The following is a 27,381-nucleotide window of genomic DNA, read 5'->3' on the forward strand; positions in this document are numbered from 1 at the left end:
TGATAATGAAGATACTATTCCTCATTGGTGTTAATCTTGAAGATTAACAAGGAGGGATTGTGGGAGAATACAGGATAACAATGGGTTAAGTGGTTAAACTATATAATGGAATATTACAACTAAGTGTCCTTGAAACTAGGCCCATCCGTTTTCTCACTAGCACATAAAATAATAGACTGGTCGCGCTATCAGCTACCTTCCCAGACTAATGGGTGCCAGATGGGTTGTACAAGTGTCAGATGTGGTTATAAACTAAAAGAACTATTGTGTGCATGCCAAAAGATATGTACTTTTTTGCTATAACTGTGTGTGTACTCTAATGCTTCTCAGAGTGCCGGCTAGCTCCGTTGTATGCTGCTGGGCTCTCCATGATATCATGATTCAATAAAGACTTCCGAGGCAAACCTCCTGGGTCTGAGTGTTCACTCCGTTTTCCGCGACACTATCTATATATTTAAAAAACCCCTTTGGGTTTTCCTTTATTCTACCCACCAATGCTTTCTCATACACTTTCTTAGATTTCCTAATTCCCTTTTTAAATTCCCCTCTGCATTTTTTATACTCCCCCAGGGACTCTGCCGTATTGAGCCCTCGATATCTGCCATAAGCTTCTCTTTTCATCTTAACCCTTGACATCCAGGGTTCTCTGGACTTGGTTCCCTGGCCCCCACATTGTCTTTATGAGAACATGTTTGCCCTGTGCTCTCGCTATTTCCTCCTTGAATGCCTCCCACTGCTCTGACACAGTTTTATCTGCAAGTAGCTGCTCCCAGTCCACTTGGCCCAAAACGTATCGCATTTTAGTAAAATTAGCCTTTCCCCAGTTTAGAACTTTTTTCCCAGCCCAACCTTATCCTTTTCCATAATTATCCTAAATCAAGCTAAGTTATAGTCACTATTTCCAAAATGCTCCCCTACTGATATGCCTTCTACCTGGCCGGGCTCATTTCCGAATATTAGGTCCAGAATTGCCCCCTCCCTTGTTGGGCTATCTCCGTATTGGCTAAAAAAGTTCTCCTGGATGCAACTGAAGAATTTTGCTCCCTCCCTACCTCATACACTAAAACTATCCCAGTTAATATTTGGATAGTTAAATCCCCTACTATTACTGCCTTATTATTCTTACACATCTCTGAAATTTGATTACATATTTGATCCTCTATCTCTCCTTGACTATTTGGGGGCTTATATCACACACCCTACAGCATGTTTGCCCCTTTTGTGTTTTTTATTTCTACCCATGTGGCCTCATGTGATGATCCTTCCAAGATATCATCCCTCATCACTGCTATAATTGATTCCTTGATCAATATTGCGGCCTCTCTTCTATCCCCCTCTCTGTCTGGTCTGAACACCTTATAACCAGGAATGTTGAGCTGTCAATCCTGCTTTTCTTTTAGCCAAGTCTCAGTTATAGCTTTGATATCATGCTCCCACATGCCTATCTGTGCCCTCAGCTTGTCTGTCATATTCCTCAGGCTCCTTGCATTAAAATATATTCCATTTAGCCTTGCTAAACTCACTTCTTTCTTATCTAGCCTATGTTTCCTCTGCCTTCCAGACTCACTTACTCACGTTTTAACTTTTAATTCCATCTCAACTTCTCTCCCCTCTGAAATATTTTTCAGGATCCCACCCCTCCTGTCAATTTAGTTTAAATCCCCCCAACAGCATTAGCAAACCTCCCCACGAGGATGTTGGTCCGGTTCGTGTTCAGATGTAATCTGTCCAACAAGTCCCACCTCCCCCATAAATGGTCCCAATGCCCCAGGAATCTAAAGCTCTCCCTCCTGCACCATCTCTCCAGCCACGCATTCATCTGCTCTATCCTTCTGATCCTATACTCACTACTGTGTGGCACCGGGAGTAATCTGGAGATTACTACCTTTGAAGTCCTGCTTTTCAATTTCCTACCTAACTCCCTAAAGTCTGCTTTCAGAACCTAATTTCTCTTTCTTCCTATGTCATTGATCCCAACATGGAGCACGACCTCTGGCTGTTCACCCTCCTCTTTCAGAATCTAGTCTGGTTTATTTAAAAATGCAAATGTTCCCTTGACACCGATGTTTTTAAACTTCCTTCATGTTTACCTAATTAACGCTTGAAACCTAACTTCTCTTCTTACATAAAAGCACCCAGGCTAGCTGCCTCTAATTCAATTAAGTCTCACACACACACACACACAGACACATAGACACATCCTACTATTACTCCATTTTACAATAAATACCAATAACATTATGAGAATTATTATATCTCCCTGACGCCTCACCACCAAGTCACAGTGGCAGCAGTGTGTGTCATCTACAAGATGCACTTCAGGAACACACCAAGGCTCCTTAGAGAGCACCTTCCAAACTCATGACCACTACCTTCTAAAAGGACAAGACAGCAGATAGATGGGAACACCACCACCTGGAAGTTCCCCTCCCAGCCTCCGTTCCTTCACTGTTGCTGGGACAAAATCTTGGAAATGCCTTCCTAACGGCACTGCAGTGAAGGCAGCTCACCACCAGTGAAATGCAGTGAGAAAGGAACTGGGGGAATAAAAGAGTGCGAGCAGGAGAAAGATAGCAGCTGGGAGGGTTAAACAGCATGAGAAAGAGCAAGACAGAAGCTGGGAGATAAAACAGTGCAAGAAGGAGTGAGAGAGGAGGCAGGGAGATAAAAGAGTGTGACAGGAGCAAGCGAGGAGACAGGAGATAAAAAAGCATCAGAAAAGGACAGAGATGAGCCAGAAGATAACAGTGCGTCAGAAGGAGCAAGAGGTAAACCAGGAGATAAAGGGAGTGAGAAGGAGCGAGAGAGGAGCCATTGAATGCGAGGTAATGCATTTTGGAAGTTCTAATACAGGTAGGAATTATACAGTAAATGGCAGAACCCTTAAGTGCATCGATGGGCAGGGGGATCTGAGTGTACAGGTCCACAGGTCACTGAAAGTGGCAACGCAGGTGGATAAGGTAGTCAGGAAGGCATATGGCATGCTTACCTTCATTGGCAGGGGTATTGAGTATAAAAGCTGGGAAGTCATGCTGCAGCTGTATAGAACCTTGGTTATGCCACACTTGGAATATTGCGTGCAATTCTGGTCGCCACATTACCAAAAGAATATGGAGACATTGGAGAGGGTGCAGAGGAGGTTTACCAGGATGCTGCCTGGTCTGGAGGTTATTAGCTATGAGGAGAGGTTGGAGAAACTCGGATTGTTCTCACTAGAGCGACGGAGATTGAGGGGCGACTTGATAGAAGTTTACAAAATTATGAGTGGCATGGACAGAATAGAAGCTTTTTCCCAGGGTGGAAGAGTCAATTACTAGGGGACATAGATTGAAGGTGAGAGGAGAAAACTTTAGAGGAGATGTGCGGGGCAAGTTTTTTACGCAGAGGGTAGTGAGTGTCTGGAATTCGCTGCCAGAGGAGGTGGTGGAAGCAGGTACGATAGTGGTGTTTAAGAGGCAGCTTGACAAATACATGAATAGGATGGGAATAAAGGGATACGGACCCCAGAAGTGCAAAATGTTTTAGTTTGACAGGCAATATGATCGGGGCAGGCTTGTTCTTTGTTCTTTGTTCTTTGAAATAAAAGAGCACGAGAAGCAGTGAAAGAGGAGCTAGGGAGATAAAAGAGTGCAAGAAAGACCAAGAGTGGAGACAGGGAGATAGAAGAGTGTGAGAAGGAGTGAAGGAGGAGCCAGGAGATAAAATAGAGCGAGAAGAGCTCGGGAGATAAAAAGAGCAAGAGAAAGAGGAAGAAAGGAGATGGGAGATAAAAGAGTGTCAGAAGGAGCAAGAGGTGAACCAGGAGATAAAGAGAGTGAGAAGGAGTAAGAGAGGAACCAAGAGCTAAAATAGCACAAGAAGGAGCACGAGAGGAGCCAGGTGAAAAAAGAGTGAGATAAAAGAGTGTGAGAAAAAGCGAGAGATGATCCTGAGTTAAAAAACCATCAGAAGGAACGAGGGCGGAGCCAGGAAAAAAACAAGAGTGAGAAGGAGTGAGAGAGGCGCTGGGAGATAAAAGAGTGTGAGAAGAAGCGAGAGATGAGCCAGGAGATAAAGAGAGTGAGAAGGAGTAAGAGAGGAACCTGGTGATAAAAGACTGAGAAGAAGCATGAGAGGAGTTGGGATAAAAGAGAGTGCAAGAAGAAGCGAGAGAGGAGCCAGAGAGAAATGAGTATGAGAAGAAGTGAAAGAGGGGCCAGGGAGATAAACCAGTATGAGAAGGAGCGAGAGATGTGCCAGGAAATAAAGAGCATGAAAAGCTGTAAAAGAGGAGTTGGGAAGTTAAAAGATTGAGAGAGGAACTGGGAGATAAAGGAGTGCAAGAAGCAGCTAGAGAGAAATGGAGATAAAAGTGAGCAAGAGAGGAGCTGGGAGATAAAATAGCATGAGAAGGAGCGAAAGAGGACTTGAGGAGATAAATGATGGTGAGAAGGGGCGAAAGATGAGCAGGAAATAAAGGAGTACCACAAGCAGCGAAAGAGGAGCCAGAGAAATAAACCAATGCAAGAAGGAGCGAGAGATGTGCCAGGAAATAAAGAGCATGAGAAGCCATGAGAGAGGATTTGGGAGATAAAGATTGAGAGAGGAACTGGGGGATAAAGGAGCGCAAGAAGCAGTTAGAGAGAAGTGGGAGATAAAAGTAAACAAGATGCAGCAAGAGAGGAGCTGGTAGATAGAGGAGTGTGAGAAGGAGCGAGGGACATGTGGGGATATAAAAGAGCATCAAAAGGTGCGAGGTAGGAGCTGGGAGAAAAAATAGAGTAATAAGAAGAAAGAGAGAAGCCGGGGGGATTAAACAGAAAGAGAAGGAGTGAGAGGGTAGCCAGCAGGTAAAACAGCATGAGAAGGAGTCAGAGAGGAGACGGGTAGGTAACAGAGTGTGTGAAGGAGCGAGAGTGGAGCTGGAAGATAAATGACAGCGGGAAGGAGTGAGAGAGGAGTTGGAAGATAAAAGAGCATGAGAAGGAGCGAGAGAGGAACTGGGAGATAATGGAGCATGATAAGGAACGAGAGAGGAGCTGGGAGGTAAAAGAGCACGAGGAGGAGTGAGAAACGAGTGGGGATATAAAAGAACACGAGAAGGAGCAAGAGAAGATCCAGAAGATAAAAGAGCGTCAAAAGGAGCAAGGTAGGAGCCAGGAGAAAAATAGAGCGATAAGGAGAAAGAGAGGATTAAATAGGGGATTAAAGAGCATGAGGAGTGAGAGAGAAGCCAGGAGATTAAACAGTGTGACAGAGGAGTGAGAGAGGAGCAGCAGAGAAAAGAGCATAAGAAGCAGTGAAAGAGGAGCCAGGGAGATAAGCCAGTGTAAGAAGGAGCGAGAGAAGTGCCAGGAAATAGAGTGAAAAGGAGTAAGAGAGGAGCTGGGCAAGAATAGGGCACGAGAAGGAGCCAGAGATGAACCAGGAGGTAAAGAGAGGGAGAAGGAGTAAGAGAGGTACTAGGAGATAAGAGTAAGTGATAAAAAAAAGTGAGAGATAAAAAAAAAGTATGAGAAGGAGTGAGACAGGAGTCATTGGAATAAAAGAACATAAGAAAGAGTGACAGGGGAGCCAGGGAGATAAAAGAGTGTGAGAAAGAGTAAGAGTGGAACTGGGAGATAAAAAGGTGTGAGAATGGAACTGGGAGATTAAAGGATGTGAGAAGGGTTGAGAAAACAGGTGGGTGATAAAAGAGCGTGAGAAGGAGTGAGGGGGGAGCTGGGAGATGAAAGAATGCAAAAAGGAGAAAGAGAACAGCTGGGGGGATTAAACTGCATGAGGAGTGAGAGAGGAGTAGGGAGATAAAGGAATGCGAGAAGGAGTGAGAGAGGAACCGGGTAGATAAAAGAATGCAAGGAGGAGTGAGAAGAGCCGGGAGGTAAAAGACCATGATAAGGAACGAGAACGGCTTGGGAGATAAAGGAGTGTGAGAACGAATGAGAGATGAACCAGGAGATAAAGAGAGTGAGAAAGAGTAAGAGAGGAACTGAGAGATTAAAGGGCACATGAAAAAGTGAGCGATGAGCCTGGAAATAAAAGAGCATCAGAAGGAGTGAGGGTGGAGCTGGGAGAAAAGAAGAGAGCAAGAAGAAGAAAGATGTTAATATGGCAATCATCTTGTTAAAGCCAATTGGTAGTAAAACAGGTGATAGGCATTAATTATCCCAACTGAATAGAATAAAAAGGTACAGCTGGAACACTTTGGGCTGGATTTTACCGTCGGCGAGCGTTCCCGATGTCACTGCGCCCCAGTTAACTTTTCAGGAAGGCGGGGGCACAGCAAAATCAGCTGCACGCCCGCCGACCTGTCAATGGCCAATTGAGGCCATTGACAGAGCAATTAAAGTAATTAGTGGACCTGCCCGTCCAACCTTAAGGCTGGTGGGCAGGCCAGGAGTCCCAGCGGGGAGTAGAAACAACATGAAACCTCATCCACAGGCAGGATGAGGTTTCATGTAGGGTTTTAAAAATTTTAAGGAAGTTTTTTGGAAATTATGAAAATGTCCCAACTCGTGTGACATTGTCACATGAGGGGATATGCAAGGGAATTTTTTTTTCCTATTTTTAATATTTTTGAAATCTCCCTGAGGCAGCACTTAGCCTCAAGGAGATGAGTGCGCTCTTTCGTGCGCATGTGCAAAAGAGTGCACTCTCGATTTTAGGCATTCCCCCCCGCTCGCACAGGGAGTGCATAGTGCTTCCGTGCGGACATCACGCTAGGCGGACCTTAATTGGCCCGCCCACGTAAAATGGTGTCGTACCCACCCATCAACTCCCCACCCCGATGGGGGGAAAATTCAACCCTTTGTGTGGAAGCTACTGCAGTGCCAGTGCGGGAGTTGTCTTCGAAATAAACCAGCTTTAACCAAGAGACCAGCCTGGATTAATTCTTCCACCACAACCTCTTATTGTGAGTAACATGGTAGCAGAGGATGAACTTTAAGCTTTGCTAATTGATTGCTGTGTATGAAGATGTTTGTCTCAGTCCTCTGAAGGAAAAGAAGTGAACTGTTGCTGACAATTTAAGTTATGGAATGGTGGAAGGACGGTGTAAAATCACAAACTTTGACTATCCACCAATTTTTTCTGACTCTGAACCTTATCAGCAATGGAAGGCTAAAGTTGAAATGTGGACCCAGGTTACTGCTATACCCTGGAAGAAGCAAGGTATGGCTTTGGCGTTATCATTACCAGCCAAAAGTAAGATAAGGGGTAAAGTATTTTCAGAGTGGAAAGTGGATGGTTTGGATCATGAAGAGGGATTAAACCGTCTGACGCAATTTTCGGATAAGTTTTACAAAAAGGATGAGTTATTGGAAGTGTATGAAGCTTGGACGATCTTTGATAGGTTTAGGAAATCACATGATCAGTCCATGGAAGAATATATCATGGATTTTGATAAATGGTACAGGAGACTACAGCGATTTGAACTGGAAATTCCAGAATCGGTATTGGCATTTAAATCACTGGACTGTGCTCACATTTCCCATGTTGATAGTCTTTTAGTGTTAACAGGGGTTCAGTTCTGAGGGAAAGAATCTCTCTTAGATCAAATAGCTGCTGCCCTAAAATTTCTGGGGAAACACTCGTACCCTGCCACTTTCTTAGCAAATGTGAACAACTATGCTGTAAAACAAAGGATAGAAGATTCAACGGTGGCCGAATTTCACGGTCAACCAAATATTAGATGAACATTCCAATACAAAGATGGGATTAATGACAAGAGGTCTGAAAATGATCGTAGCCCTAGCCAGTTTGAGAGTTGGGATAAAAAGTGTATCTGGGATGGTGACCGTAGATGTTTAAATCCAAAAAATGCACTGGAAATGGTTAATCAGTGTTTTCAGTGTGATTCCCAGTGCCATAGGGCAAAGTCAGCATGGTTTCATCAAGGGGAGGTCATGCCTGACAAATCTGTTAGAATTCTTTGAGGAGGTAACGAGTATGTTAGACAAAGGAGAGCCAATGGATGTTATCTATTTGGACTTCCAGAAGGCCTTTGACAAGGTGCCATACAGGAGGCTGCTCAGTAAGATAAGAGCCCATGTTGTTAGAGGCAAGGTACTAGCATGGATAGAAGATTGGCTGTCTGGCAGGAGGCAGAGAGTGGGGATAAAGGGGTCCTTCTCAGGATGGTAGCCGGTGATTAGTGGAGTTCCGCAGGGGTCAGTGTTGGGACCACAACTTTTCACTTTATACTTTAATGATCTAGATGAAGGAACTGAGGGTATCCTGGCTAGGTTTGCAGATGATACAAAGATAGGTGGGGGGACAGGTAGTATTAAGGAGGCGGGGAGGCTGCAGAAGGATTTGGACAGGTTAGGAGAATGGGCAAAGAAGTGGCAGATGGAATACAATGTGGGGAAGTGTGAAGTCATGCACTTTGATGGGAAGAATAGAGGCATAGACTATTTTCTAAATGGGGAGAGAATTCAGAAATCTAGAGTGCAAAGGGACTTGGGAGTCCTAGTCCAGGATTCTCTTAAGGTTAACTTGCAGGTTGAGTCGGTAGTTAGGAAGGCAAATGCAATGTTGGCATTTATTTCGAGAGGACTAGAATATAAAAGCAGGGATGTGCTGCTGAGGCTTTATAAGGCTCTGGTCAGACCACATTTAGAATATTGTGATCAATTTTGACCCCGTATTTCAGGAAGGATGTGCTGGCCCTGGAGGTGGTCCAGAGGAGGTTCACGTGAACGATCCCAGGGATGAAAGGCTTAACATATGAGGACATTCCTCATATCTTGAGGACTCTGGGTCGATGGAGTTTAGAAGGATGAGGGGGGATCTGATTGAAACTTACAGAATACTGAAAGGCCTGGATAGAGTGGACGTGGGTAAGATGTTTCCATTAGTAGGAGAGTCTAGGACCCAAAGGCACAGCCTCAGAGTAAAGGGAAGGCCTTTTAGAACAGAGATGAGGAAAAACTTCTTTGGCCAAAGAGTGGTGAATCTATGGAATTCATTGCCACAGAAGGCTGTGGAGGCGAGGTCATTGAGTGTATTTAAGACCGAGATAGATAGGTTCTTGATTGGTAAGGGGATCAAAGGTTACGGGGAGAAGGCGGGAGAATGGGGTTGAGAAACTTATCAGCCATGATTGAATGGCGGAGCAGACTCGATGGCCGAATGGCCTAATTTCTGCTCCTTTGTCTTATGGTCTTATAACACAATGAACTGCCCACAGCGAAGGAATCGTGTTTTTGAATTGACCCATGAGACAGATTCATCTGAAACTGAAAATGATGATGGTGACTGCCATGATGGAATTGTATTAATCACTGAGAGTTTGAATCCGGTGATGAGTATCTTGACGGTAGATTCCTTCAACTGTGCAGTTCTGGACAGTGGCTGCACTTCTATAGTGTGCAGCATGGACTAGCTTGACTGCTATCTGGAATCTCTCAATGAGGCAGACCGGCGGAAGGTCAAGGAGTATGAAAGCTCTACCTGCTTCAGGTTCGGAGATGACAATACATTAGCATCCTCCAAACGGGTGGTCCTTCCTTGTAAGATAGCAGGGATCAATCTGTTTATCAATACTGATGTGGTTTCTAGCGAGATACAGCTATTGTTGAGTCGATCTGCGATGAAGAAGGCTCAGATGACGCTAGGTATGAAGAATGATAGAGCAGTCATGTTTGGGAAAAATGTGGATCTACATTTTACTCGGTCAGGCCATTACTGCTTGCCACTAAAGAAGCCAGAGATTTCTCATCAAGAAGTTCACGAAGTTTTGTCAACTGCTGAAAATGAGAATTTGGTGGACAAAAAGATCATTTGGAAATTACATAGACAGTTTGTACATCTGGTGCCACAGAAACTGAAGACTCTGCTTCGAGATGTGGGAGCGGTCGATAAAGGATATGATGATCTTATTGAACAAATCATTGCTCAGTGTGAAATGTGCCTTAAATATCACAAGACACCACTGAGACCTGTTGTGAACTTGCAACTAGCCAGTGAGTTTAACGATGCAGTGGCAATGGACTTGAACGTTTGGGACAAGGATAGGGTTTTTTTTACTACACTTCATTGATATGGCAACCAGATTTAGCCTATCCACTGTGATACATAGTAAAGATAAAAGGACCATTGTCAATAAGGTCCATGGAGAAATGGGTAGGAACAGGATTAGGAACACCAACGAAGTTCCTCACAGATAATGGTGGTGACTTCACCAATGAGGAATTTTGAGATATGTGTGAAAATTTAAACATCATAGTTATGCACACTGCAGCTGAGTGCCTGTTTAGTAATGGTCTTTGTGAAAGAAACCATGCAGTAATAGACGACATGTTACATAAAATATTAGTTTAAGGTGAGAGGAGAAAACTATAGAGGAGATGTGCAGGGCAAGTTTTTTTACGCAGAGGGTAGTGAGTGTCTGGAATTCGCTGCCAGAGGAGTTGGTGGAAGCAGGTACGATAGTGGTGTTTAAGAGGCAGCTTGACAAATACATGAATAGGATGGGAATAGAGGGATACGGACCCCGGAAGTGCAAAATGTTTTAGTTGACGGGCAATATGATCGGCACAGGCTTGGAGGGCTGAAGGGCCTGTTCCTGTGCTGTACTTTTCTTTGTTCTTTGTTCTGATCAACCGGATTGTAAATTGCAAACGGCGCTAGCATGGGTGGTGCATGCGAAGAACTCTCTGCAAATGGACGGGGGGTACAATCCGTATCAGTTGGTGTCCGGAAGAAATCCGAAGTTACCTTCTGTGTTGTCAGATGCTCCCCCTTCTCTAGAAGGGACTGGCATTAGCTCCATCTTTTCTGCTCATCTAAACGCTTTGCGTGCGGGCAGAAAAGCTTTCATTAAAGATGAGGTTTCGGAAAAAATTCGGCAGGCCCAACAGCACCACATAAAACCATCGGGAATGCAGTTTAGACAAGGAGACATTGTACATCATAAAAGGGAAGACCAGAAAGAGTGGAAAGGACCTGGCAAAGTTATAGGGAGTGATGGGAAAGTAGTAATTGTGCAACACGGTTATCAAACTGTGAGGGTACATTCTTAACGGTTAATTGGTACTGACTATACCTTTACAGGTTCTGAACAGGACATAGAACGTGAGGAACCACCATGCACTTCACATACCCATACACTGGGGAGTCATGAGGAGCAGACGACAGCAGATACAGGATTGACTGACCATGAACAAAGTAACACTGAGGTACAGGATAACGCTATTCATCCAAAAGGGCTTCACCCAAAGTAGGAACAAAGGTAACATACATGCCAGAAGGGACCAGTGTGTGGAGGGATGTCAGGGAGAGCAGGAAAGGCCACTGGTAAAGACAAACAACGGCTAAATATGCAGGATGAAGGGCAGGAGACAAGACCTATCGATTGGCAAACCAAGGTAAAGATGTGGGAACTCAGAGAGCGCCCTGAGTCCTGACAGTGGACCAGAAAGTGGTCGTGGCCCTAGAAAAAGATCACGGACTTGCAAACAGAGTTCTGTTTGCATGGGAGGATGATCATTGTCCAGAAAGGGAGAGGAATGTGAGTAGAGGCCGTAACTTAACAAGGAGGACTAGAGAGCAAGCTAGCAATCTCAATAGGAGTAGAAGTCCTTATGACAGATTCTAGTAGCTGCTAATAAATTGGAAATAAGCTGATAAAGGAAGCCAAATGGAAAGAGTTAGAAAGTTGGGAGGAATTTGGGGTATATTCTGAAATACCTGACAGAGAGCAGCCAGCTTTATCTCACAGGTGGATCTGGACAGAAAAGGTACTCCCAGACAGCACATATAAGGCACAAAGCGAGATTAGTAGCCTGAGGCTTTGAAGAGAGACTAGGAGATCAGGATGTCAGAGTAGACTCACCTACTGCGGGGAAAGTGAGTTTCGAGATTTCTTTTTAGCTATTTTGGCATCCTATTCCTGGGAATGCAAATTGATTGATATAAAGACTGTTTTTACAGGGGGAGAAGTTTCAAAGGGAAGTTTTTTTGAAACCGCCCAAAGAAGCCGGGGGTGTAGAAGGAAAGCTATGGAAATTGAACAAGTGTTTATGGGTTAAATGATGTGTCAAGAGTTTGGTATTTTTCTGTGATGTCTGTCCTGTTGAAAACAGGTTGCGTTCAGTTAAAGGCAGATCGCACGATGTTCTACTGGTACCATAAGGAGAAACTAGCTGGAATCTTTATCATACATGTTGATGATTTCCTGTGGGGAGGCTCTGTAGAATTTAAATAATGGGTAATTAAGAAGATGATGAATGAATTCCAGGTTGGAAGTCAGGCTTCTGGGGCTTTTAAATACATAGCTTTAGGCATTAAGCAGAGCAAGTTAGGAGTGACATTGAATCAACGATCATATCTAGAAAATGTTAATTATATCCCAATAACTCGTGGGAGATCCTCAAAGAAGATCTTGCTACCAAGGAAGAAATGGAACAATTGAGAAGTTTGATTGGGCAGTTGAACTGGTTGTGCACTCAGACTAGGCCTGACGCTAATCATGATGTGTTGGAGATGAGTACTATGATGAAACATGTGACAGTTGAGCAAGTTCTGAGAGCAAATAAAACGCTTAAAAAAATAAATTCTGAGATGTGTGTTCAAGTTTCCAACCTCGGGTGATCTAGGAGATATGAGGTTGGTCATTTTTAGTGACGCTTCGCATGCCAATCTTCCAGATGGGTAGCGTAGCACAGCAGGGTTCATCATATTCTTGGTGGGAAATAACGATAAATGTTGCCCACTGGCTTGGGAGGCCACGAAAATAAAAAGGGTAGTGAAAACCACCTTAGCTGCTGAAACGTAAGCCTTTGTAGAGGCATTAGATATGGGGGTTTACTTACATAGAAACATAGAAAATAGGAGCAGGAGTAGGCCATTCAGCCCTTTGAGCCTGCTCCACCATTCATCATGATCATGGCTGATCATTCAACTCAATAGCCTGCTCCCACTTTCTCCCCATATCCTTTGATCCCTTTCGCCCCAAGAGCTATATCTAACTCCTTCTTGAAAACATACAATGTTTTGGTCTCAACTACTTTCTGTGGTAACAAATTCCACAGGCTCACCACTCTCTGGGTGAAAAATTTCTCCTCATCTCAGTCCTAAATGTATCCTTGTAATAAACCTTGTATCCTTGTAATAAACCTTGTATCCTCAGACTGTGACCCCTGGTTCTGGACTCGCCCACCATCGGGAACATCCCTGTTGCATCTATCCTGTGTAGTCCTGTTAGAATTTTATAGGTTTCTATGAGATCCCCCCCTCATTCTTCTGAACTCCAGTGAACATAATCCTAACCGACTCAATCTCTCCTCATATGTCAGTCCCACCATCCCAGGAATCAGTCTGGTAAACCTGCGCTGCACTCCCTCTATAGCAAGAACATCCTTCCTCAGATAAGGAGACCAAACCTGCACACAATATTCCAAGTGTGGTCTCTCCAAGGCCCTGTAAAATTGCAGCAAGACATCCCTGCTCCCGTACTCAAATCCCCTCACTATGAAGGCCAACATACAATTTGCCTTCTTTACCACCTGCTGCACCTGCATGCTTACCTTCAGCGACTGGTGTACAAGGGCACCCAGGTCTCGTTGCACATTCCCCTCTCTCAATTTATAGCCATTCAGATAATAATCTTCCTTCCTGTTTTTGCTACCAAAGTGGATAACCTCACATTTATCCACATTATACTGCATCTGCCATGCATTTGCCCACTCACTCAGCTTGTCCAAATCACACTGAAGCATCTCTGCATCCTCCTCACAGCACACCCTCCCACCCAGTTTTGCGTCATCTGCAAATTTGGAGATATTACATTTAGTTCCCTCATCTAAATCATTAATATATATTGTGAATAGCTGGGGTCCCAGCACCGATCCCTGCAGTACCCTGCTAGTCACTGCCTGCCAATCGGAAAAAGACCCGTTTATTCCTACTCTTTGTTTCCTGTCTGCCAACCAGTTTTCTATCCATCTCAATACACAACCTCCAATTCCATGCGCTTTAATTTTACACGCTAACCTCTTATGTGGGACTTTGTCGAAAGCCTTCTGAAAGTCCAAATAAACCACATCCACTGGCTCCCCCTCATCAACTCTACTAATTACATCCTCGAAAAATTCCAGCAGATTTGTCAAGCATGATTTCCCTTTCGTAAATCCATGCTGACTCTGTCCGATTCTGCCACTGTTTCCCAAGTTATTAAATCTTTTATAATGAACTCTCGGATTTGCCCAACTACTGACGTCAGGCTGACTGGTCTATAATTCCGTTTTCTCTCTCCCTCCTTTTTTTAAATATTAGAGTTACATTAGCTACCCATCCAATCTGTAGGAACTGTTCCAGAGTCTATAGAATCTCGGAAGATGACCACCAGTGCATCCACTATTTCTAGGGCCACTTCCTTAAGTACTCTGGGATGTAAATTATCGGGCCCTGGGGGTTTATCAGCCTTCAATCCCATCAATTTCCCCAACACCATTTCCCTACTGATACTGATTTCTTTCAGTTCCTCCCTCTCACTAAACCCTGTGTTCCCCAACATTTCTGGTATATTATTAGTGTCCTCCATTGTGAAGACATAACCAAAGTATGTATTTAGTTGGTCAGCCATTTCTTTGTTCCCCATTATAAATTCCCCTGTTTCTGACTGTAAGGGACCTACATTTGTCTTCAGCAATCTTTTTCTCTTCACATACCTATAGAAACTTTTACAGTCAGTTTTTATGTTCCCTGCAAGCTTACTCTCGTACTCCTATTTCCCCCTTCTTAATCAATCCCTTGGTCCTCTTTTGCTGAATTCTAAACTGCTCCCAATCCTCAGGTCTGTTGTTTTTTCTGGCCAATTTGTATGCCTCTTCCTTGGATCTAATACTATCGCTAATTTCCCTTGTAAGCTATGGTTTGGCCACCTTTCCTGTTTCACTTTTGAGCCAGACAGGGATAAAAAATACTTAAGAACAACAACAAAGAAAAGTACAGCACAGGAGACCCTTCGACCCTCCAAGCCTGTGCTGATCATATTGCCTGTCAAACTAAAACATTTTGCACTTCCAGGCTCCGTATCCCTCTATTCCCAACCTATTCATGTATTTGTCAAGCTGCCTCTTAAACACCACTACCGTACTGCTTCCACCACCTCCTCTGGCAGCGAATTCTAGACACTCACTACCCTCTGCATAAAAATACTTGCCCCACACATCTCCTCTATAGTTTTCTCCTCTCACCTTAAATCTATGTCCCCTAGTAATTGACTCTTCCACCCTGGGAAAAAGCTTCTGGCTATCTACTCATAATTTTGTAAACTTCTATCAATCTCCGTCACTCTAGTGAGAACAATCTGAGTTTCTCCAACCTCTCCTCATAGCTAATAACCTCCAGACCAGGTAGCATCCTGGTAAACCTCCTCTGCACCCTCTCCAATGTCTCCATATCCTTCTGGTAATGTGGCGACCAGAATTGCATGCAATATTCCAAGTATGGCCTAACCAAGTTTCTATACAGCTGCAGCTTTTATACTCAATACCTCATACCATATGCCTTCCTGACTACCTTATCCACCTGCGTTGCATCTGATCCCGTGCGACTTTACCTTCTGTACCAATCTGCCATGAGGGACCTTGTCAAAGGCCTTAATGAAATCCATGTAGATAACATCCACTGCCCTTCCATCGTCAATCATCTTTGTCACTTCCTCAAAAAACTCGATCAAGTTAGTGAGACGACCTCCCCTTCACAAAACTATGCTGCCTCTCACTATTATGCCCATTTGCTTCAAAATGGTAGCAAATCCTGTCATGAAGAATTTTCTCCAATAATTTCCCTACCACTAACATAAGGCTCACCGGCCTGTAATTGGCCATTCTCCAGTCCTCTAGGACCTCACCCATAGTCAGTGAGGATACAAAGATTTCTGTCAAGGCCCCAGCAATCTCCTCCCTTGCCTCCCTCAGTACTCTGGGGTAAATCCCATCCACCTTAATATATTCTTCAAGACGCCTAACACCTCTTTTTTGATCTCAACATGATCCAAGCTATTCTACACACTCTTCCCTAGATAAAGTGACCGCTAAGTTCTTCTCTTTGGTGAATACTGACGAGAAGTACTCATTTAGTATCTTTCCCATTTCTTCTGGCTCCACTCATAGATTCCCACCTCTGTCCCTGAGTGGGCCTACCCTTTCCCTGGTTACCCTCTTGCTTTTTACCTGTGTATAAAAGGCCTTGGGATTTTCCTTAATCCTGGTTGCCAATGACCCCTTTAAGCCCTCCTGACTCCTTGCTTAAGTTTCTTCCTACTTTCTTTATATTCTCCACGGGTTTCATCTGCTTCCAGCCTTCTAGCCCTTATGAATGCTTCCCTTTTCTTTTTGACTAATCTCACAATATCCTTCGTTATCCAAGGTTCCTGAAACTTGCCATACTTATCCTTCATCCTAGCAGGAACATGCCGGTCCTGAATTCTTATCAACTGACGTTTGAAAACCCCCCCATGTCAGTTGTTGATTTGCCCTCAAACATCCGCCTCCAGTCTAGATTCCTCAGTTCCTGCCTAATACTGTCATAATTAGCCTTCCCCCAATTAAGCACCTTAACCCGAAGACTCCTGCTATCCTTATCCACCAGTACCTTGAAACTTACTGAATTATGGTCACTTTTCCCGAAATGCTCCCCTACTGAAACTTCGACCACCTGGCCGGGCTCATTCCCTAATACCAGGTCCAGTATTGCCCCTTCCCTGGTTGGACTATCTACATATTGTCTCAGGAAGCCCTCCTGGATGCACCTTACAAATTCTGCACCGTCCAAACCCCTAGCACTAAGTGATTCCCAGTCAATATAGGGAAAGTTAAAATCACCCACAACAACCCTATTAATTTTACATCTTTCCAAAATCTGCCTAATATATCTTGTCCAATATATTGACAGAAATATTATTTAGGGGGCAATGTGGGAAAAGTTTGCCCATAGAATGTTATGTTGATAACCGGTCTCTTTGGGACAACGTTCATTCCATAAAGTGTCACTGAAAAAAAGACTACAAATAGACCTAGCCAGCATAAAGGAAATGTTAGAAAGAAGAAAGATCTCTAAGATAAAATGCATTGACACAAGTCACCAACCATCAGACTGTTTTACAAAAAGAAGTGACTGCTCTAAAAAATTATGTGTTGGAAGAGGGGTGTCTTCATAATGATGCAATGAAAAAAATTGTTTTTGCTTTATAATTGTGTATGAGTGTGATGTGGAAATACGTGACATTATTTCCTTCTGTTTGATTAAAAAAGTGTTCAAGTTTTTTTTAGTTTTAATTTAAAAAAGAAAAGAGGGGAATCTGTTAATATGGCAATCATTTTGTTAAAACCAATCGGTGGTTAAACAGGTGATGGGCACTAATTATCCCAACTGAATAGAATAAAAAGGTGCAGCTAGAACACTATGTGGAAGCTACTAGGAAGTCAGTAGCACTGAGAAGTTGGCTTGGAAATAAACCAGCTTTAACCAAGAGACCTGCTTGGATTAATTCTTCCACCACAACCTTTTATTGCGAGTAACAAAAGAGAGGAGCTGGGTGGGATTAAAGAGCATGAGATGAAGGGAAAGAGGAGCTGGGAGATGAGTGCGAGGAGAAACGAGAGATGAATCAGGGGATAGAGCGAGGAGTACGAGGGGCCTGCTTATAAAAGACTTTGAAGAAGTGAGAGAGGAGCTGGAGAGAAAGAGTATAAGAAGCAGTGAAAGAGGAGCCAGGGAGATAAACCAGTGTGAGAAGGAATGAGAGATGTGCCAAGAAATAAACAGCATGAGAAATGTAAGAGAGGAGTTGGGAGAGCAAAAAGCAGATAGAGAAATGGGAGATAAAAGTGAGCAAGATGTAGTGAGAGGGAGGTTGGGAGAAAAAAAGTGTGAGCAGGAGAAAGAGAGCAGCTGGGGGATTAAACAGCATTAGAAGGAACAAGAGAGAAGGATAGGAAAAACAGCGTGAGAAGGAATGAGAGAGAAGACAGGAGATAAAAGGGCATCAGAAGGAGTGAGATAGTGAGATAAAACAGCATAAGAAGGGGTGAGAGTGGAGCTGGAAGATAAGAGCATGAGATGGAGTGAGGGAGGAGTTAGGAGATAAAAGAGCCGGAGGAGGAGAGCAGCTGGGGGGGATTAAACAGCATGAGAAGAAATGAGAGGAGCTGGAAGGTAAAAGTGTGAGAAGGATCGAGAAAGCAGGCAGGAGATAAGAGTGTAGGAAGGAGCAAGAGAGGAGCTGGGAGATAAGAGCATGAAAAGGAAAAAGAGCTGTGGGGAGGAGTGAGAGAGGAGTTAGGAGATCAAAAGAGCCTGACAAGGAGTGAGTTAGGAGCTGGAATGTGAAAGAGCATGGGAAGGAGTGAGAGGAGCCAGGAGCAAAGTGAGAAGGAAAAAGAGTAGCTGGGGGAGGGGATAAGAGCGAGAGAAGAGCCAGGAGATCAAAGAGCCTGAGAAGGAGTGAGACACGAGTCAGGAGATAAAGGAGTGAAAGAGGAGCTGGGAGAAAAGGGAGTAGTTGGGAGGAATTAAAGAATGAGGGGAGCGGGAGATCAAAGATCATGAGACGGAGTGAGAAAGGCCCAGGAGATAAGAGCGAGAAGGATCACGAGAGGAGCTGGGAGGAATAAAAGAACGAGAGACGAACCAGCAGATAAAGGGATGCGAGAAGTAGCGTAAGAGGAGCTGGGAGATAAAGGAATGCAAGAAAAAGTGAGTAGAGCTGGAAGATAAGAGTGATAAGGATTGAGAAAGCAGGTGTTAGATAAAAGAGCATGGGAAGGAGCAAGAGAGAAGTCGGCAGATAAGAGTGAGAGGGGCCAGGAGATATAGGAACACGAGAAGGAGCGAGGGTGGAGCTGGAAGATAAATGTGGGAAGAATCAAGAAAACAAGATGGGAAATATAGGAGTGTGAGAAGGAGAAAAAGAGCAACTGGGGGGGGTTAAAAAGCATGAGAAGGAGCAAGAGAAGCCAGGAGATAAAGCAATGTGAGAAGAAGTGGGAGAGGAACTGGGAGATAAGTGTCAGAGCAAGAGATGAACCAGGAGATAGAGACTGAGAAGAAATGAGAGAGGAACCGAGAGATAAACGAGCATGAGAACGAGAAAGGGAGCAGCTGGGGGGATGAAATAGCATGAGAAGCAGTAGAGAGGAGCAAGGAGATAGAGTGAGAACGAGTAAGAGAGGAACCCGGATGTAAAAGAGGATGAAGGAGTGAGAGGAGCCAGATGATAAGAGTGAGAGCTGAGCCAAGAGATAAAAGGGCATCAGAAGGAGTGAGGGCTGAGCCAGGAGAAAAACGAGAAGGAGAAACAGAGGAGCCAGGGCTCTGGGCCCTCGCTCTGTGTTGGAGCATTGTTACAACACAATAGTTGGTAAATGCTGAGTTATTAAAAATCCCAGAAGGAAATTTTAAACAACTGTCATAACTTATATTTTTAATTGGTATGTTTTGAGTTGCAGCTCTAAATTCAGGAATAAGACTACCAAGTCATAAGTGGTCTCTATATCAAAGTAAATGAAACATTTATTAACTTACAACAAATTAAACACATGGCTACAAATTACTACCATAACTTTTTAATAAATTCCCAAATTAATCTCCACTAAGGCAAGTTGTTCTATTAAGCAAAGACTTTAAACAGATACCAAGCAAAGTATATGTTCACCTTATGAATTCAAAATGAAGTTCCTTTCAATTTTGTTCCTTTGCAGACAGCCTTACAACTGCTTAGATCTTCTGTGCCTCTGACCTGCACACACTAACTCCTGAGGTTATACCTAGCCTTCCCTTTGAATGCAAATTCTCATTGTATCACCACACCCTTTGAACTCCATCTCTTCTAACAATAAAACCCCTTTCATAGTACCAATTTTATTAGTAATATAAACATATTGCTTGGTCTCTGCTAGCTAGGTGCAAGATTTCACCCCCAGTCTTTGAATGGTTTATTCAACAAAATGCAAATGCACCCTTTACCTTAACTACCTTAAGTTTAAAATCTAAGCTACTATACATCAAAGCAACCAGGCTAGCTGTCTTAAATCCAAATAAGACACAGACACAAGCGCAGACTAAATCTCTATTTAAAAAAAAAAAATTTCCAATAACATTATATACATTGCTATCTTTTCATGACAGCCCTGCTCTCTTGCTCGGTCTGTGCAGAGCTCTGGTGTCTCTCGCTTGGTCTGTGCAGAGCTCTGTTGTAGAATTCTTAGGGTGGCTGGGTCTGAGCACCCACCATCCGAAGAGTAGGCAGCGAGCACATCCCTGTTGACTCCTGAGGGGCCCCGCTGCCCTTTTACACTCTAACAAGTGTTGTTTGTCAGGAAGGTGGATCTTCCCCACCCGACTCAGGGGGATGTGCCGCCTCGGGGATATGCCAGCTTCATGGACATGTGGCGGCCAGAAGAGCCTCTGCGAGACCCTTTGTGAGGCTAAGTCAGAGGAATCGGAGGGAAAGCTAAGTGTCAAGGGTCAGGCTGGGGATGGTAGGGAAGACCTGCAGGATCGCAAAGGGGCGATCAGGGTCTCGGGGCATAGGCTGTGGGGGAGAGGGAGGACCGCAGGTCACCGGGCTTTCAGGGAACAGCGCCCCCAGTCAGAAGGGGGCTTCTGATGGAGTCATTCACCCCCCCACCCCACCCCCAACCTTGGTGCCCGAGATCTCACTCCCTTCATTTCTAGCCTTACCTCTCACTGAGCTGTCATTCGCCCGCCAGCCTAAAAATTGAGACCACGCAGGAAGCAGCCCTTAAGTGGCCATTAAACTCTGAGGTCGGGGCTGCCGGGAACCCAGAGGGAATCCCATCCATGCAATTTGACAACACCCACCCCACCCTGCCTCAGAACCCGCTGTGGGGGGTGGTGAATGTGAAATTCTGCACCTGGTCTCATTTTGTATAGAGCCTTGTTGGTCCCAACAATTTGGACTTTTCTCACTAATTGGCCCTCAGAGTTGTCATACAAGGGATGAGAATCACTGAAAGAGCAATTTGGTTAAATTTAGGACAGTCATATAATCATTGCTGCACAAAAGGAATGCATTAGGTCCATTCCAGCTCTCTGTAGAGTGATACTATCAATCACATTCCCCCACTCTATTCCTGAAACCCTGCAAGATTGTTTCTCTCAAGTGCCTGTTTCCTTTTGAAATCATTGATCACCGCTGCTCCCATTACCCTCATAAGCAGTGAGTTCCAGGTCATTACCACTTCCTCACATTGCCGTTTCTCTTGCCTAAACCTTAATCAATGCCCCCTCATTCTTGTACGATTAGCTAATGGGAATAGTTTTTGTCAGTAAACCTTAGCAAAAAAATATATGGTGGAAATGTAAGTAAAACATTTTATTTGATCTAAGATGTCTTCCTGTCAAAAGATGATGTATACTTATTACTATTGGGCACAGGTGCTGCTTCAGTTGAGAAGGAGAATATTTGTAAGGAAGGTGGCCAAGGAATTAAAAGTCCTGGTCTCTTGGTCTGTGCAGAAGCTTTTAAGTTGTACAACTTTTGGCACCAATTCATGCTGATGACAGGAAGGAGTCGATGGATTTCTGCAATGTCCAAGTGCCACACGGTTCCAAGGAACATTCCGCAGGCCCAGTCTGACTGCAAGTGGGTGGGTCACAGCCAGTAGCGCTTGTTCATTTCTATGTCCCCATATGTAAGATATCCCTGGTCGCTGATGGGCCAACTCTTGTCATAGTGGTAGTAATAGGGACGGAGGCTTGCATCTTCATGGGTGCTACTAATGAACACTTCTTTGTGCTCTAACTGGGTGTGCGGGAGGTACATACGTACTTTATCCAAAATGCGGCCAGGCCAGAAGGCATTTGTGTTGGTCTGGATGTTGGTAGACGAGCCTGGCACAGACTGAAGCTTTGCCTTTAACTTTCTGAAAAACACAATCAAGAGAAGGCATTGATAACAGCAGTTGTGTTTTAACCTTTCCAGCTCAATTTATTCTTGTGGATTTTGATGGAGTCAATGCAATCATGAGTGTTTTGTCAGATGTGGGTGCCACAAGTAAGGCCAGCATTTGTTGCCCATCCCTAATTGCCTTTAAACTGACACCTGAAATGGCCTAGCAAGCCATTCTGTTCAAAGTCAACCACATTGCTGTGGGTCTGGAGTCACGGCCAGTTCAGGTAAGGACAGCAGATTTTCTTCCCTAAAGGACAATAGTGAACCAGATGGGTTTTTACAACACTTGATGATAGTTTAATGGTCACCATTATCGAGACTAGCTTTATATTCCGTGTGTACGCCTGTGGGCGTGTGTCTGCGGGGCTGTGTGTGTACCTGTGGGTGTGTGTCTGAAGGGCTGTGTGCATAGCTGTTGGGGGGTGCTGTGTGTGTGTGCGTGAGTTGGGCTGTGTGTATCAAGTTTTCTGCAGTACTTTTCTCTGGAATCTGAGGATTGATTCATCCCTGTTGAGTTTGGAAGATCTGGTAATGTCACTGTGTGAGGTAAGCCTCATTAATGATGCACCAGGAGTTCACTCCCCACAATCTGTCCACACACATTGACTCTACAGCTGGTGCAAGAGCTCGGAGTTTGATCTCTCAACACCATGCCAACTGATGACTGCTCACTCTTTGCAGAATGTGTCCGCATTGCAGGAAACTCACAGCATGTACTTACATAGAGGGCTACATTCATCTGCAGTCAGGGCCCAGCTTTGCCAAGCGAGCTCCTACAGAATGTTAAAGCACTTTGCGAAATGACTACAATATTCCAGAAAACAATACATGGGGAACTTAACCTTGTGTATTTCGTATAGTCATCCAGTGTCATGTGTAGTTTCTTGTTGCTAGGTGAAAGGGCTCCACCATCCTTCTCTTTCCCACGGCTTTTCCTGCGGGATTGGAGTGAGGTAGTCTTAGGCACTCTGAGGAGAAATCCAGAGAAATGAGAAAAATTGAAATGAGAGGAAGATTGAAGTTTTGAGCCCAGCACTGAGTTGCAGATCCCCAGCAGTGTTGTGGGAAGTCAGGATCCGAGGTCAGATCTTTCATAACTGTTTGGGCAGTAGAATGTCAGTGTTTGTGGACACGTGAGATGGTCCCAAGCAAACACATCAGCAGTTAGATAACTCGGTTCCAATCATCGTGGGGAATGTGAGTTGGGGACACTTTGATACTTAATGGGGGTGGTGCAGGGTCTGGACAGTTTACTCCAGACTTCAGTCACACCTGGTAGAGGTACAGGTTCAGAATGGGTTTGGTGCGACCAACAGCATGCAGAGTAAGGGGAAACCAGGTGAGCTAGTGAATGAGGATCCTCAAACAGCTATAATGACATTGCTATTCCTGAGGATAAGGATAAAGACTGTCCTAAGGATTGTCAGAGGCTGGACCATAGCACCTTGGAGCAAGTGGCTGTCCAAAGGAGCAGAGATGATGGAGGAGGAGGAGTTTATTAATTACCCCAGTATTGATTGGGATGTTGTAAGAGTAAAGTGAAAGGAGGGCGGTAATTTCTGAAATGTGTGCAGCAGAACTTCCTTGAACGGTATGTTAAAGGTCCAACTAGAACAGAGGCACTGCTGGATCTAGTGCTGGGGAACGAGGTGATTTTTTTTTCCCTTCATAGGATGTGGGCGTCGCTGGCAAGGCCAACATTTGTTGCCCATCCCTAATTGCCCTTGTTCAGAGGGCATTTACGAGTCAACCACATTGCTGTGTGTTTGGAATCACATGTAGGCCAGCCCAGGTGATTTCCTTCCTAAAGGACATTAGTGAATCAGATGGGTTTTTACGACAATCAGCAATGGTTTCATGGTCATCATTGGACTTTTAATTCCAGATTTTTAAAAATTGAATTCAAATCCACCATCTGCCAGTGGCAGGATTCGAATCCAGGTCCCCAGAGCATTACCCTCTGGATTACTAGCCCAGCGACAATACTACTACACCATCGCCTTCCCTAATCAAGTTGACAAAGTGACGGGGGGAGGGGGAGACAGATGGTCAGAGTTTTTAAAAAATTGTGGGCTTCGCTGGCTAGGCCAGCATTTATTGCCCATCCCTAATTGCCCTAGAGAAGGTGAGAAGGTATTTTTCCTTCTTGAATCGCTGCAGTCCCTGTGGTGTAGGTACACCCACAGCGCTGTTAGGGAGGGAGTTCCAGGATTTTGACCCAGCGACAGTGAAGGAATGGCGATATATTTCCAAGTAGGGATGGTAAGTGACTTGGAGGCGAACTTCCGGGTGGTGGTGTTCCTATGTATCTGCTGCCTTTGTCCTTCTAGGTGGTAGTGGTCGTGGGTTTAGAAGGTGCTGTTGAGGACCCTTGGCGAGTTGCTGCAGTGCATCTTGTAGATGGTACACACTGCTGCTACTGTGCGTCAGTGGTGGAGGGAGTGAATGCTGAAGGTGGTGGATGGGGTGCCAATCAAGTAGGATACTTTGTCCAGGATGGTATCAAGCTTTTTGAGTGTTGTTGGAGCTGCACTCATCCAGGCAAGTGGGGAGTATTCCATCACACTCCTGACTTGTGCCTTGTAGATGGTGGACAGGCTCTGGGGAGTCAGGGAGTGAGTTGCTCACCACAGGATTCCCAACCTCTGACTTGCTCTTGTAGCTATAGTTATATGGCTGGTCCAGTTCAGTTTCTGGTCAATAGTAACCCCCAGAATGTTGATAGTGGGGGATTCAGTGATGATAATGGCATTGAACATCAAGGGGTGATGGTTAGATTCTTTCATTGGAGATGGTCTTTAGCTTGCATTTGCCAATGTTACACCAACATGTGGCTGATCTGCGACCTAACTCCATATACCTGTCTCTGCCCCATATCCCTTAATACCTTTGGATAATGAAATCTATCAATCTCATTTAAAATTTACAATTAATCTAGAATCTGGTCTAGTTTGTGGAAGAGTTCCAAACTTCTCCCACTTTTTTGTGTAGATATGTTTCCTAACGTCACCCCTGAAAGGACTGGCTCTAATTTTCAGACTTTGCCCCCATGTCCTATATTGCCTAACTAGCAGAAATAGCTTTTCTAAATTTACCCCAGGTCTATATCATGTCTATATCTGTTCTACCTGCACCGAATAATTTGTTCAGAGAAGGCTGCGTTAGACTGATTTTTTGAGGAACACGAGGCAGGAGCAGAAGTAGACCGTATGGCCCATTGAGCCTGCTCCACCATTCAATACGATCATGGCTGATCTTGGGATTCAACTCCACTTTCCTGCCTGTTCCCCATGTCTTTTAATTCCCTGAAACTGAAAATCTCTCTCCCAGTCTTAAATATATTCAACAATGGAACATCCACAACCCCTCTGGGGTAGAGAATTCCAAACATTCACAATCGTTTGAGTGAAGAAATTTCTCTTCATCTCAGCCCTAAATGATCATTCCCTTATCCTGAGTCTGTGACCCCGTGTTCTAGATTCCCCACCCCAGGGGAAACAACCTCTGTGTCTACCCCGTCAAGCCCCTTCAGAATCTTGTGTGTTTTACAGAGATCACCTCTCATTCTTCTAAACTCCAGAGAATATAGACTCAGTTTACACAGCCTCTCATCATAGGACAACATCCTCAATCCCAGGGACCAATCTAGTAAACTTCACTTTACAGCCTCCAATGCAAGTAGATCCTTCCTTAAATATGGAGACCAAAACTGCATACATTACTCTAGATGTGGTCTAATTAGCCTGTACAATTGTAACAAAACTTCTTTATTCTAGTACTCCAATCTCCTTGCAATAAAGGCCAACATGGCATTTGCCTTTGTCATGTCCATAAGACATGAATGAATTCAAAAACTGTGCAAATCAAACCTTGCTTTCTGCTTTTTTAAAAATGGGCTTTGCTGGACCAAAAACATGGCTGCTACAGGTCACATGATTTGCAAGTTGACTACAATTCTGGAAACTTCCAACAGTAATTCCAGGTCAAAACTCAACCCTCATCTTTGTGAAATCTCACATGAATCATTGTGTAGACCCATTACAATCAACAAAACAAGGGAGGAGCAGATGTTCTGACACCCTAGCCTGGGCTTATAACAGAGGGAGCCATCGAAACTTGTTATACATGTGGAGGCACTAATAGCCACCATCTATCTCTAAAGTTGAATAATGGATTTTGACCAGAGACAACAGAACTGACTGAGGTTCTGACACAACAAACTGAGGTTGATATACCGAGACTTGGTCTGCTCTACAGGTAGTGGCAGGAATCTTCCAGAGAACCAGGCTTCAAGAAGGTTTAGACTTGAGGCAGACTTTGTTGTCAGCCTGGAGTCCTGTTTTGGTGTTGACAGGCTGGATGTTAAAGGCAGACTGCCCTGTGAGTCCAGGAATGTAATGCTCAGCTGGGTTCAGGTGGTTAAAAGCTGGAGTTGCTGAATTCCTTCAAAGTTGATAATGACACAACATTGGACTCACTAACGGGCAACACCACATGACCTTGGCTCCTTCAGCTTTTGGAAAGTTTTAATGTTACATTCCTGGACTCACAGGGCAGTCTGCCTTTAACATCCAGCCTGTCAACACCAAAGCAGGACTCTAGGCTGACAACAAAGTCTGCCTCAAGTCTAAACTTTCTTGAAGCCTGGTTCTCTGGAAGATTCCTGCCACTACCTGTACAGCAGACCAAGTCTCGGTATATCAACCTCAGTTTGTTGCGTCATTATCAACTTTGAAGGAATTCGGCAACTCCTGCTTTTAACCACCTGAACCCAGCTGAGCATTAATTCCATGAAGGAACTGACAGTCGTGTGAATTAATGTCCATATCTTTGGTGGGTTTTTAAAAAAAGTTATTCCCAGTTATAAAACCCTAGTTGTGAATAAGCTATACTTCTGATTCAATCCTAAAGAGAGTTTGCTGTGAGTTCACTTCATAATTGACTTCACAAACAGTGGACTTGGGGAAAGACATCACAGCCTATTTCAAAAATTAAAACATCTCTGCTTACAGACAGATGGCGAGAAAAATAAAAGGGGTTCAGTTTGCCTCTTTGTCCCGTCTGTAATACAGTGCAACATTCCAAACATTACATAACCGGGTCTTCGACAATGGAGACCTCCATAAGAGGAGAAAGGCTTTAAGTCTACAATGCTGATGTTTTCACCACCCTTATATATAGGGCAGTGAGACCTGGGTCACCTACAAAAGGCACCTCTGGATGCTGGAGAATTTCCACCAGCAGTGTCTCCAAATGATACTCAAAGACAAGTTGAGCAAACTCCAGCATCCTCACCGAAGCCAAATTCTCCAGCATTGCAACCATGATCATGTGAAATCAGCTCTACTGGTCTGGACACTGTATCATCAAATCAAGTATCAATCAATTCAAAACTTCAAATAAGCAGCTTCCAAAACAGATCCTCCTTTCACAAATCAAGGGTGGTACCTGATCTCAAGGAGGATAGAGAAAATGTT

General features: G+C 44.3%; 2 protein-coding genes across 2 annotated transcripts in view; both read right to left on the minus strand.

Moving 5' to 3' along the window:
- The window catches only part of LOC144672946 (uncharacterized), a 98,550-nt gene that overhangs the window by 18,290 nt on the left and 52,879 nt on the right, over window positions 1-27,381 (minus strand). The window lies entirely within an intron of this gene.
- Window positions 19,479-27,381, minus strand: part of LOC144672949 (EF-hand calcium-binding domain-containing protein 12-like) — a 49,588-nt gene continuing 41,685 nt past the window's right edge. The window contains exons 4-5 of the mRNA XM_078534952.1: window positions 22,747-22,872; window positions 19,479-21,875 (exon numbers count right to left, since the gene is read on the minus strand). Of these exons, the coding sequence (XP_078391078.1) occupies window positions 21,605-21,875; window positions 22,747-22,872 (397 nt within the window). The 3' untranslated portion in view covers window positions 19,479-21,604. The remainder of the gene's footprint in view (window positions 21,876-22,746; window positions 22,873-27,381) is intronic.

Source organism: Cetorhinus maximus, unplaced genomic scaffold (assembly GCF_964194155.1).
Source record: "Cetorhinus maximus unplaced genomic scaffold, sCetMax3.hap1.1 HAP1_SCAFFOLD_162, whole genome shotgun sequence".
Lineage (NCBI taxonomy): Eukaryota > Metazoa > Chordata > Chondrichthyes > Lamniformes > Cetorhinidae > Cetorhinus > Cetorhinus maximus.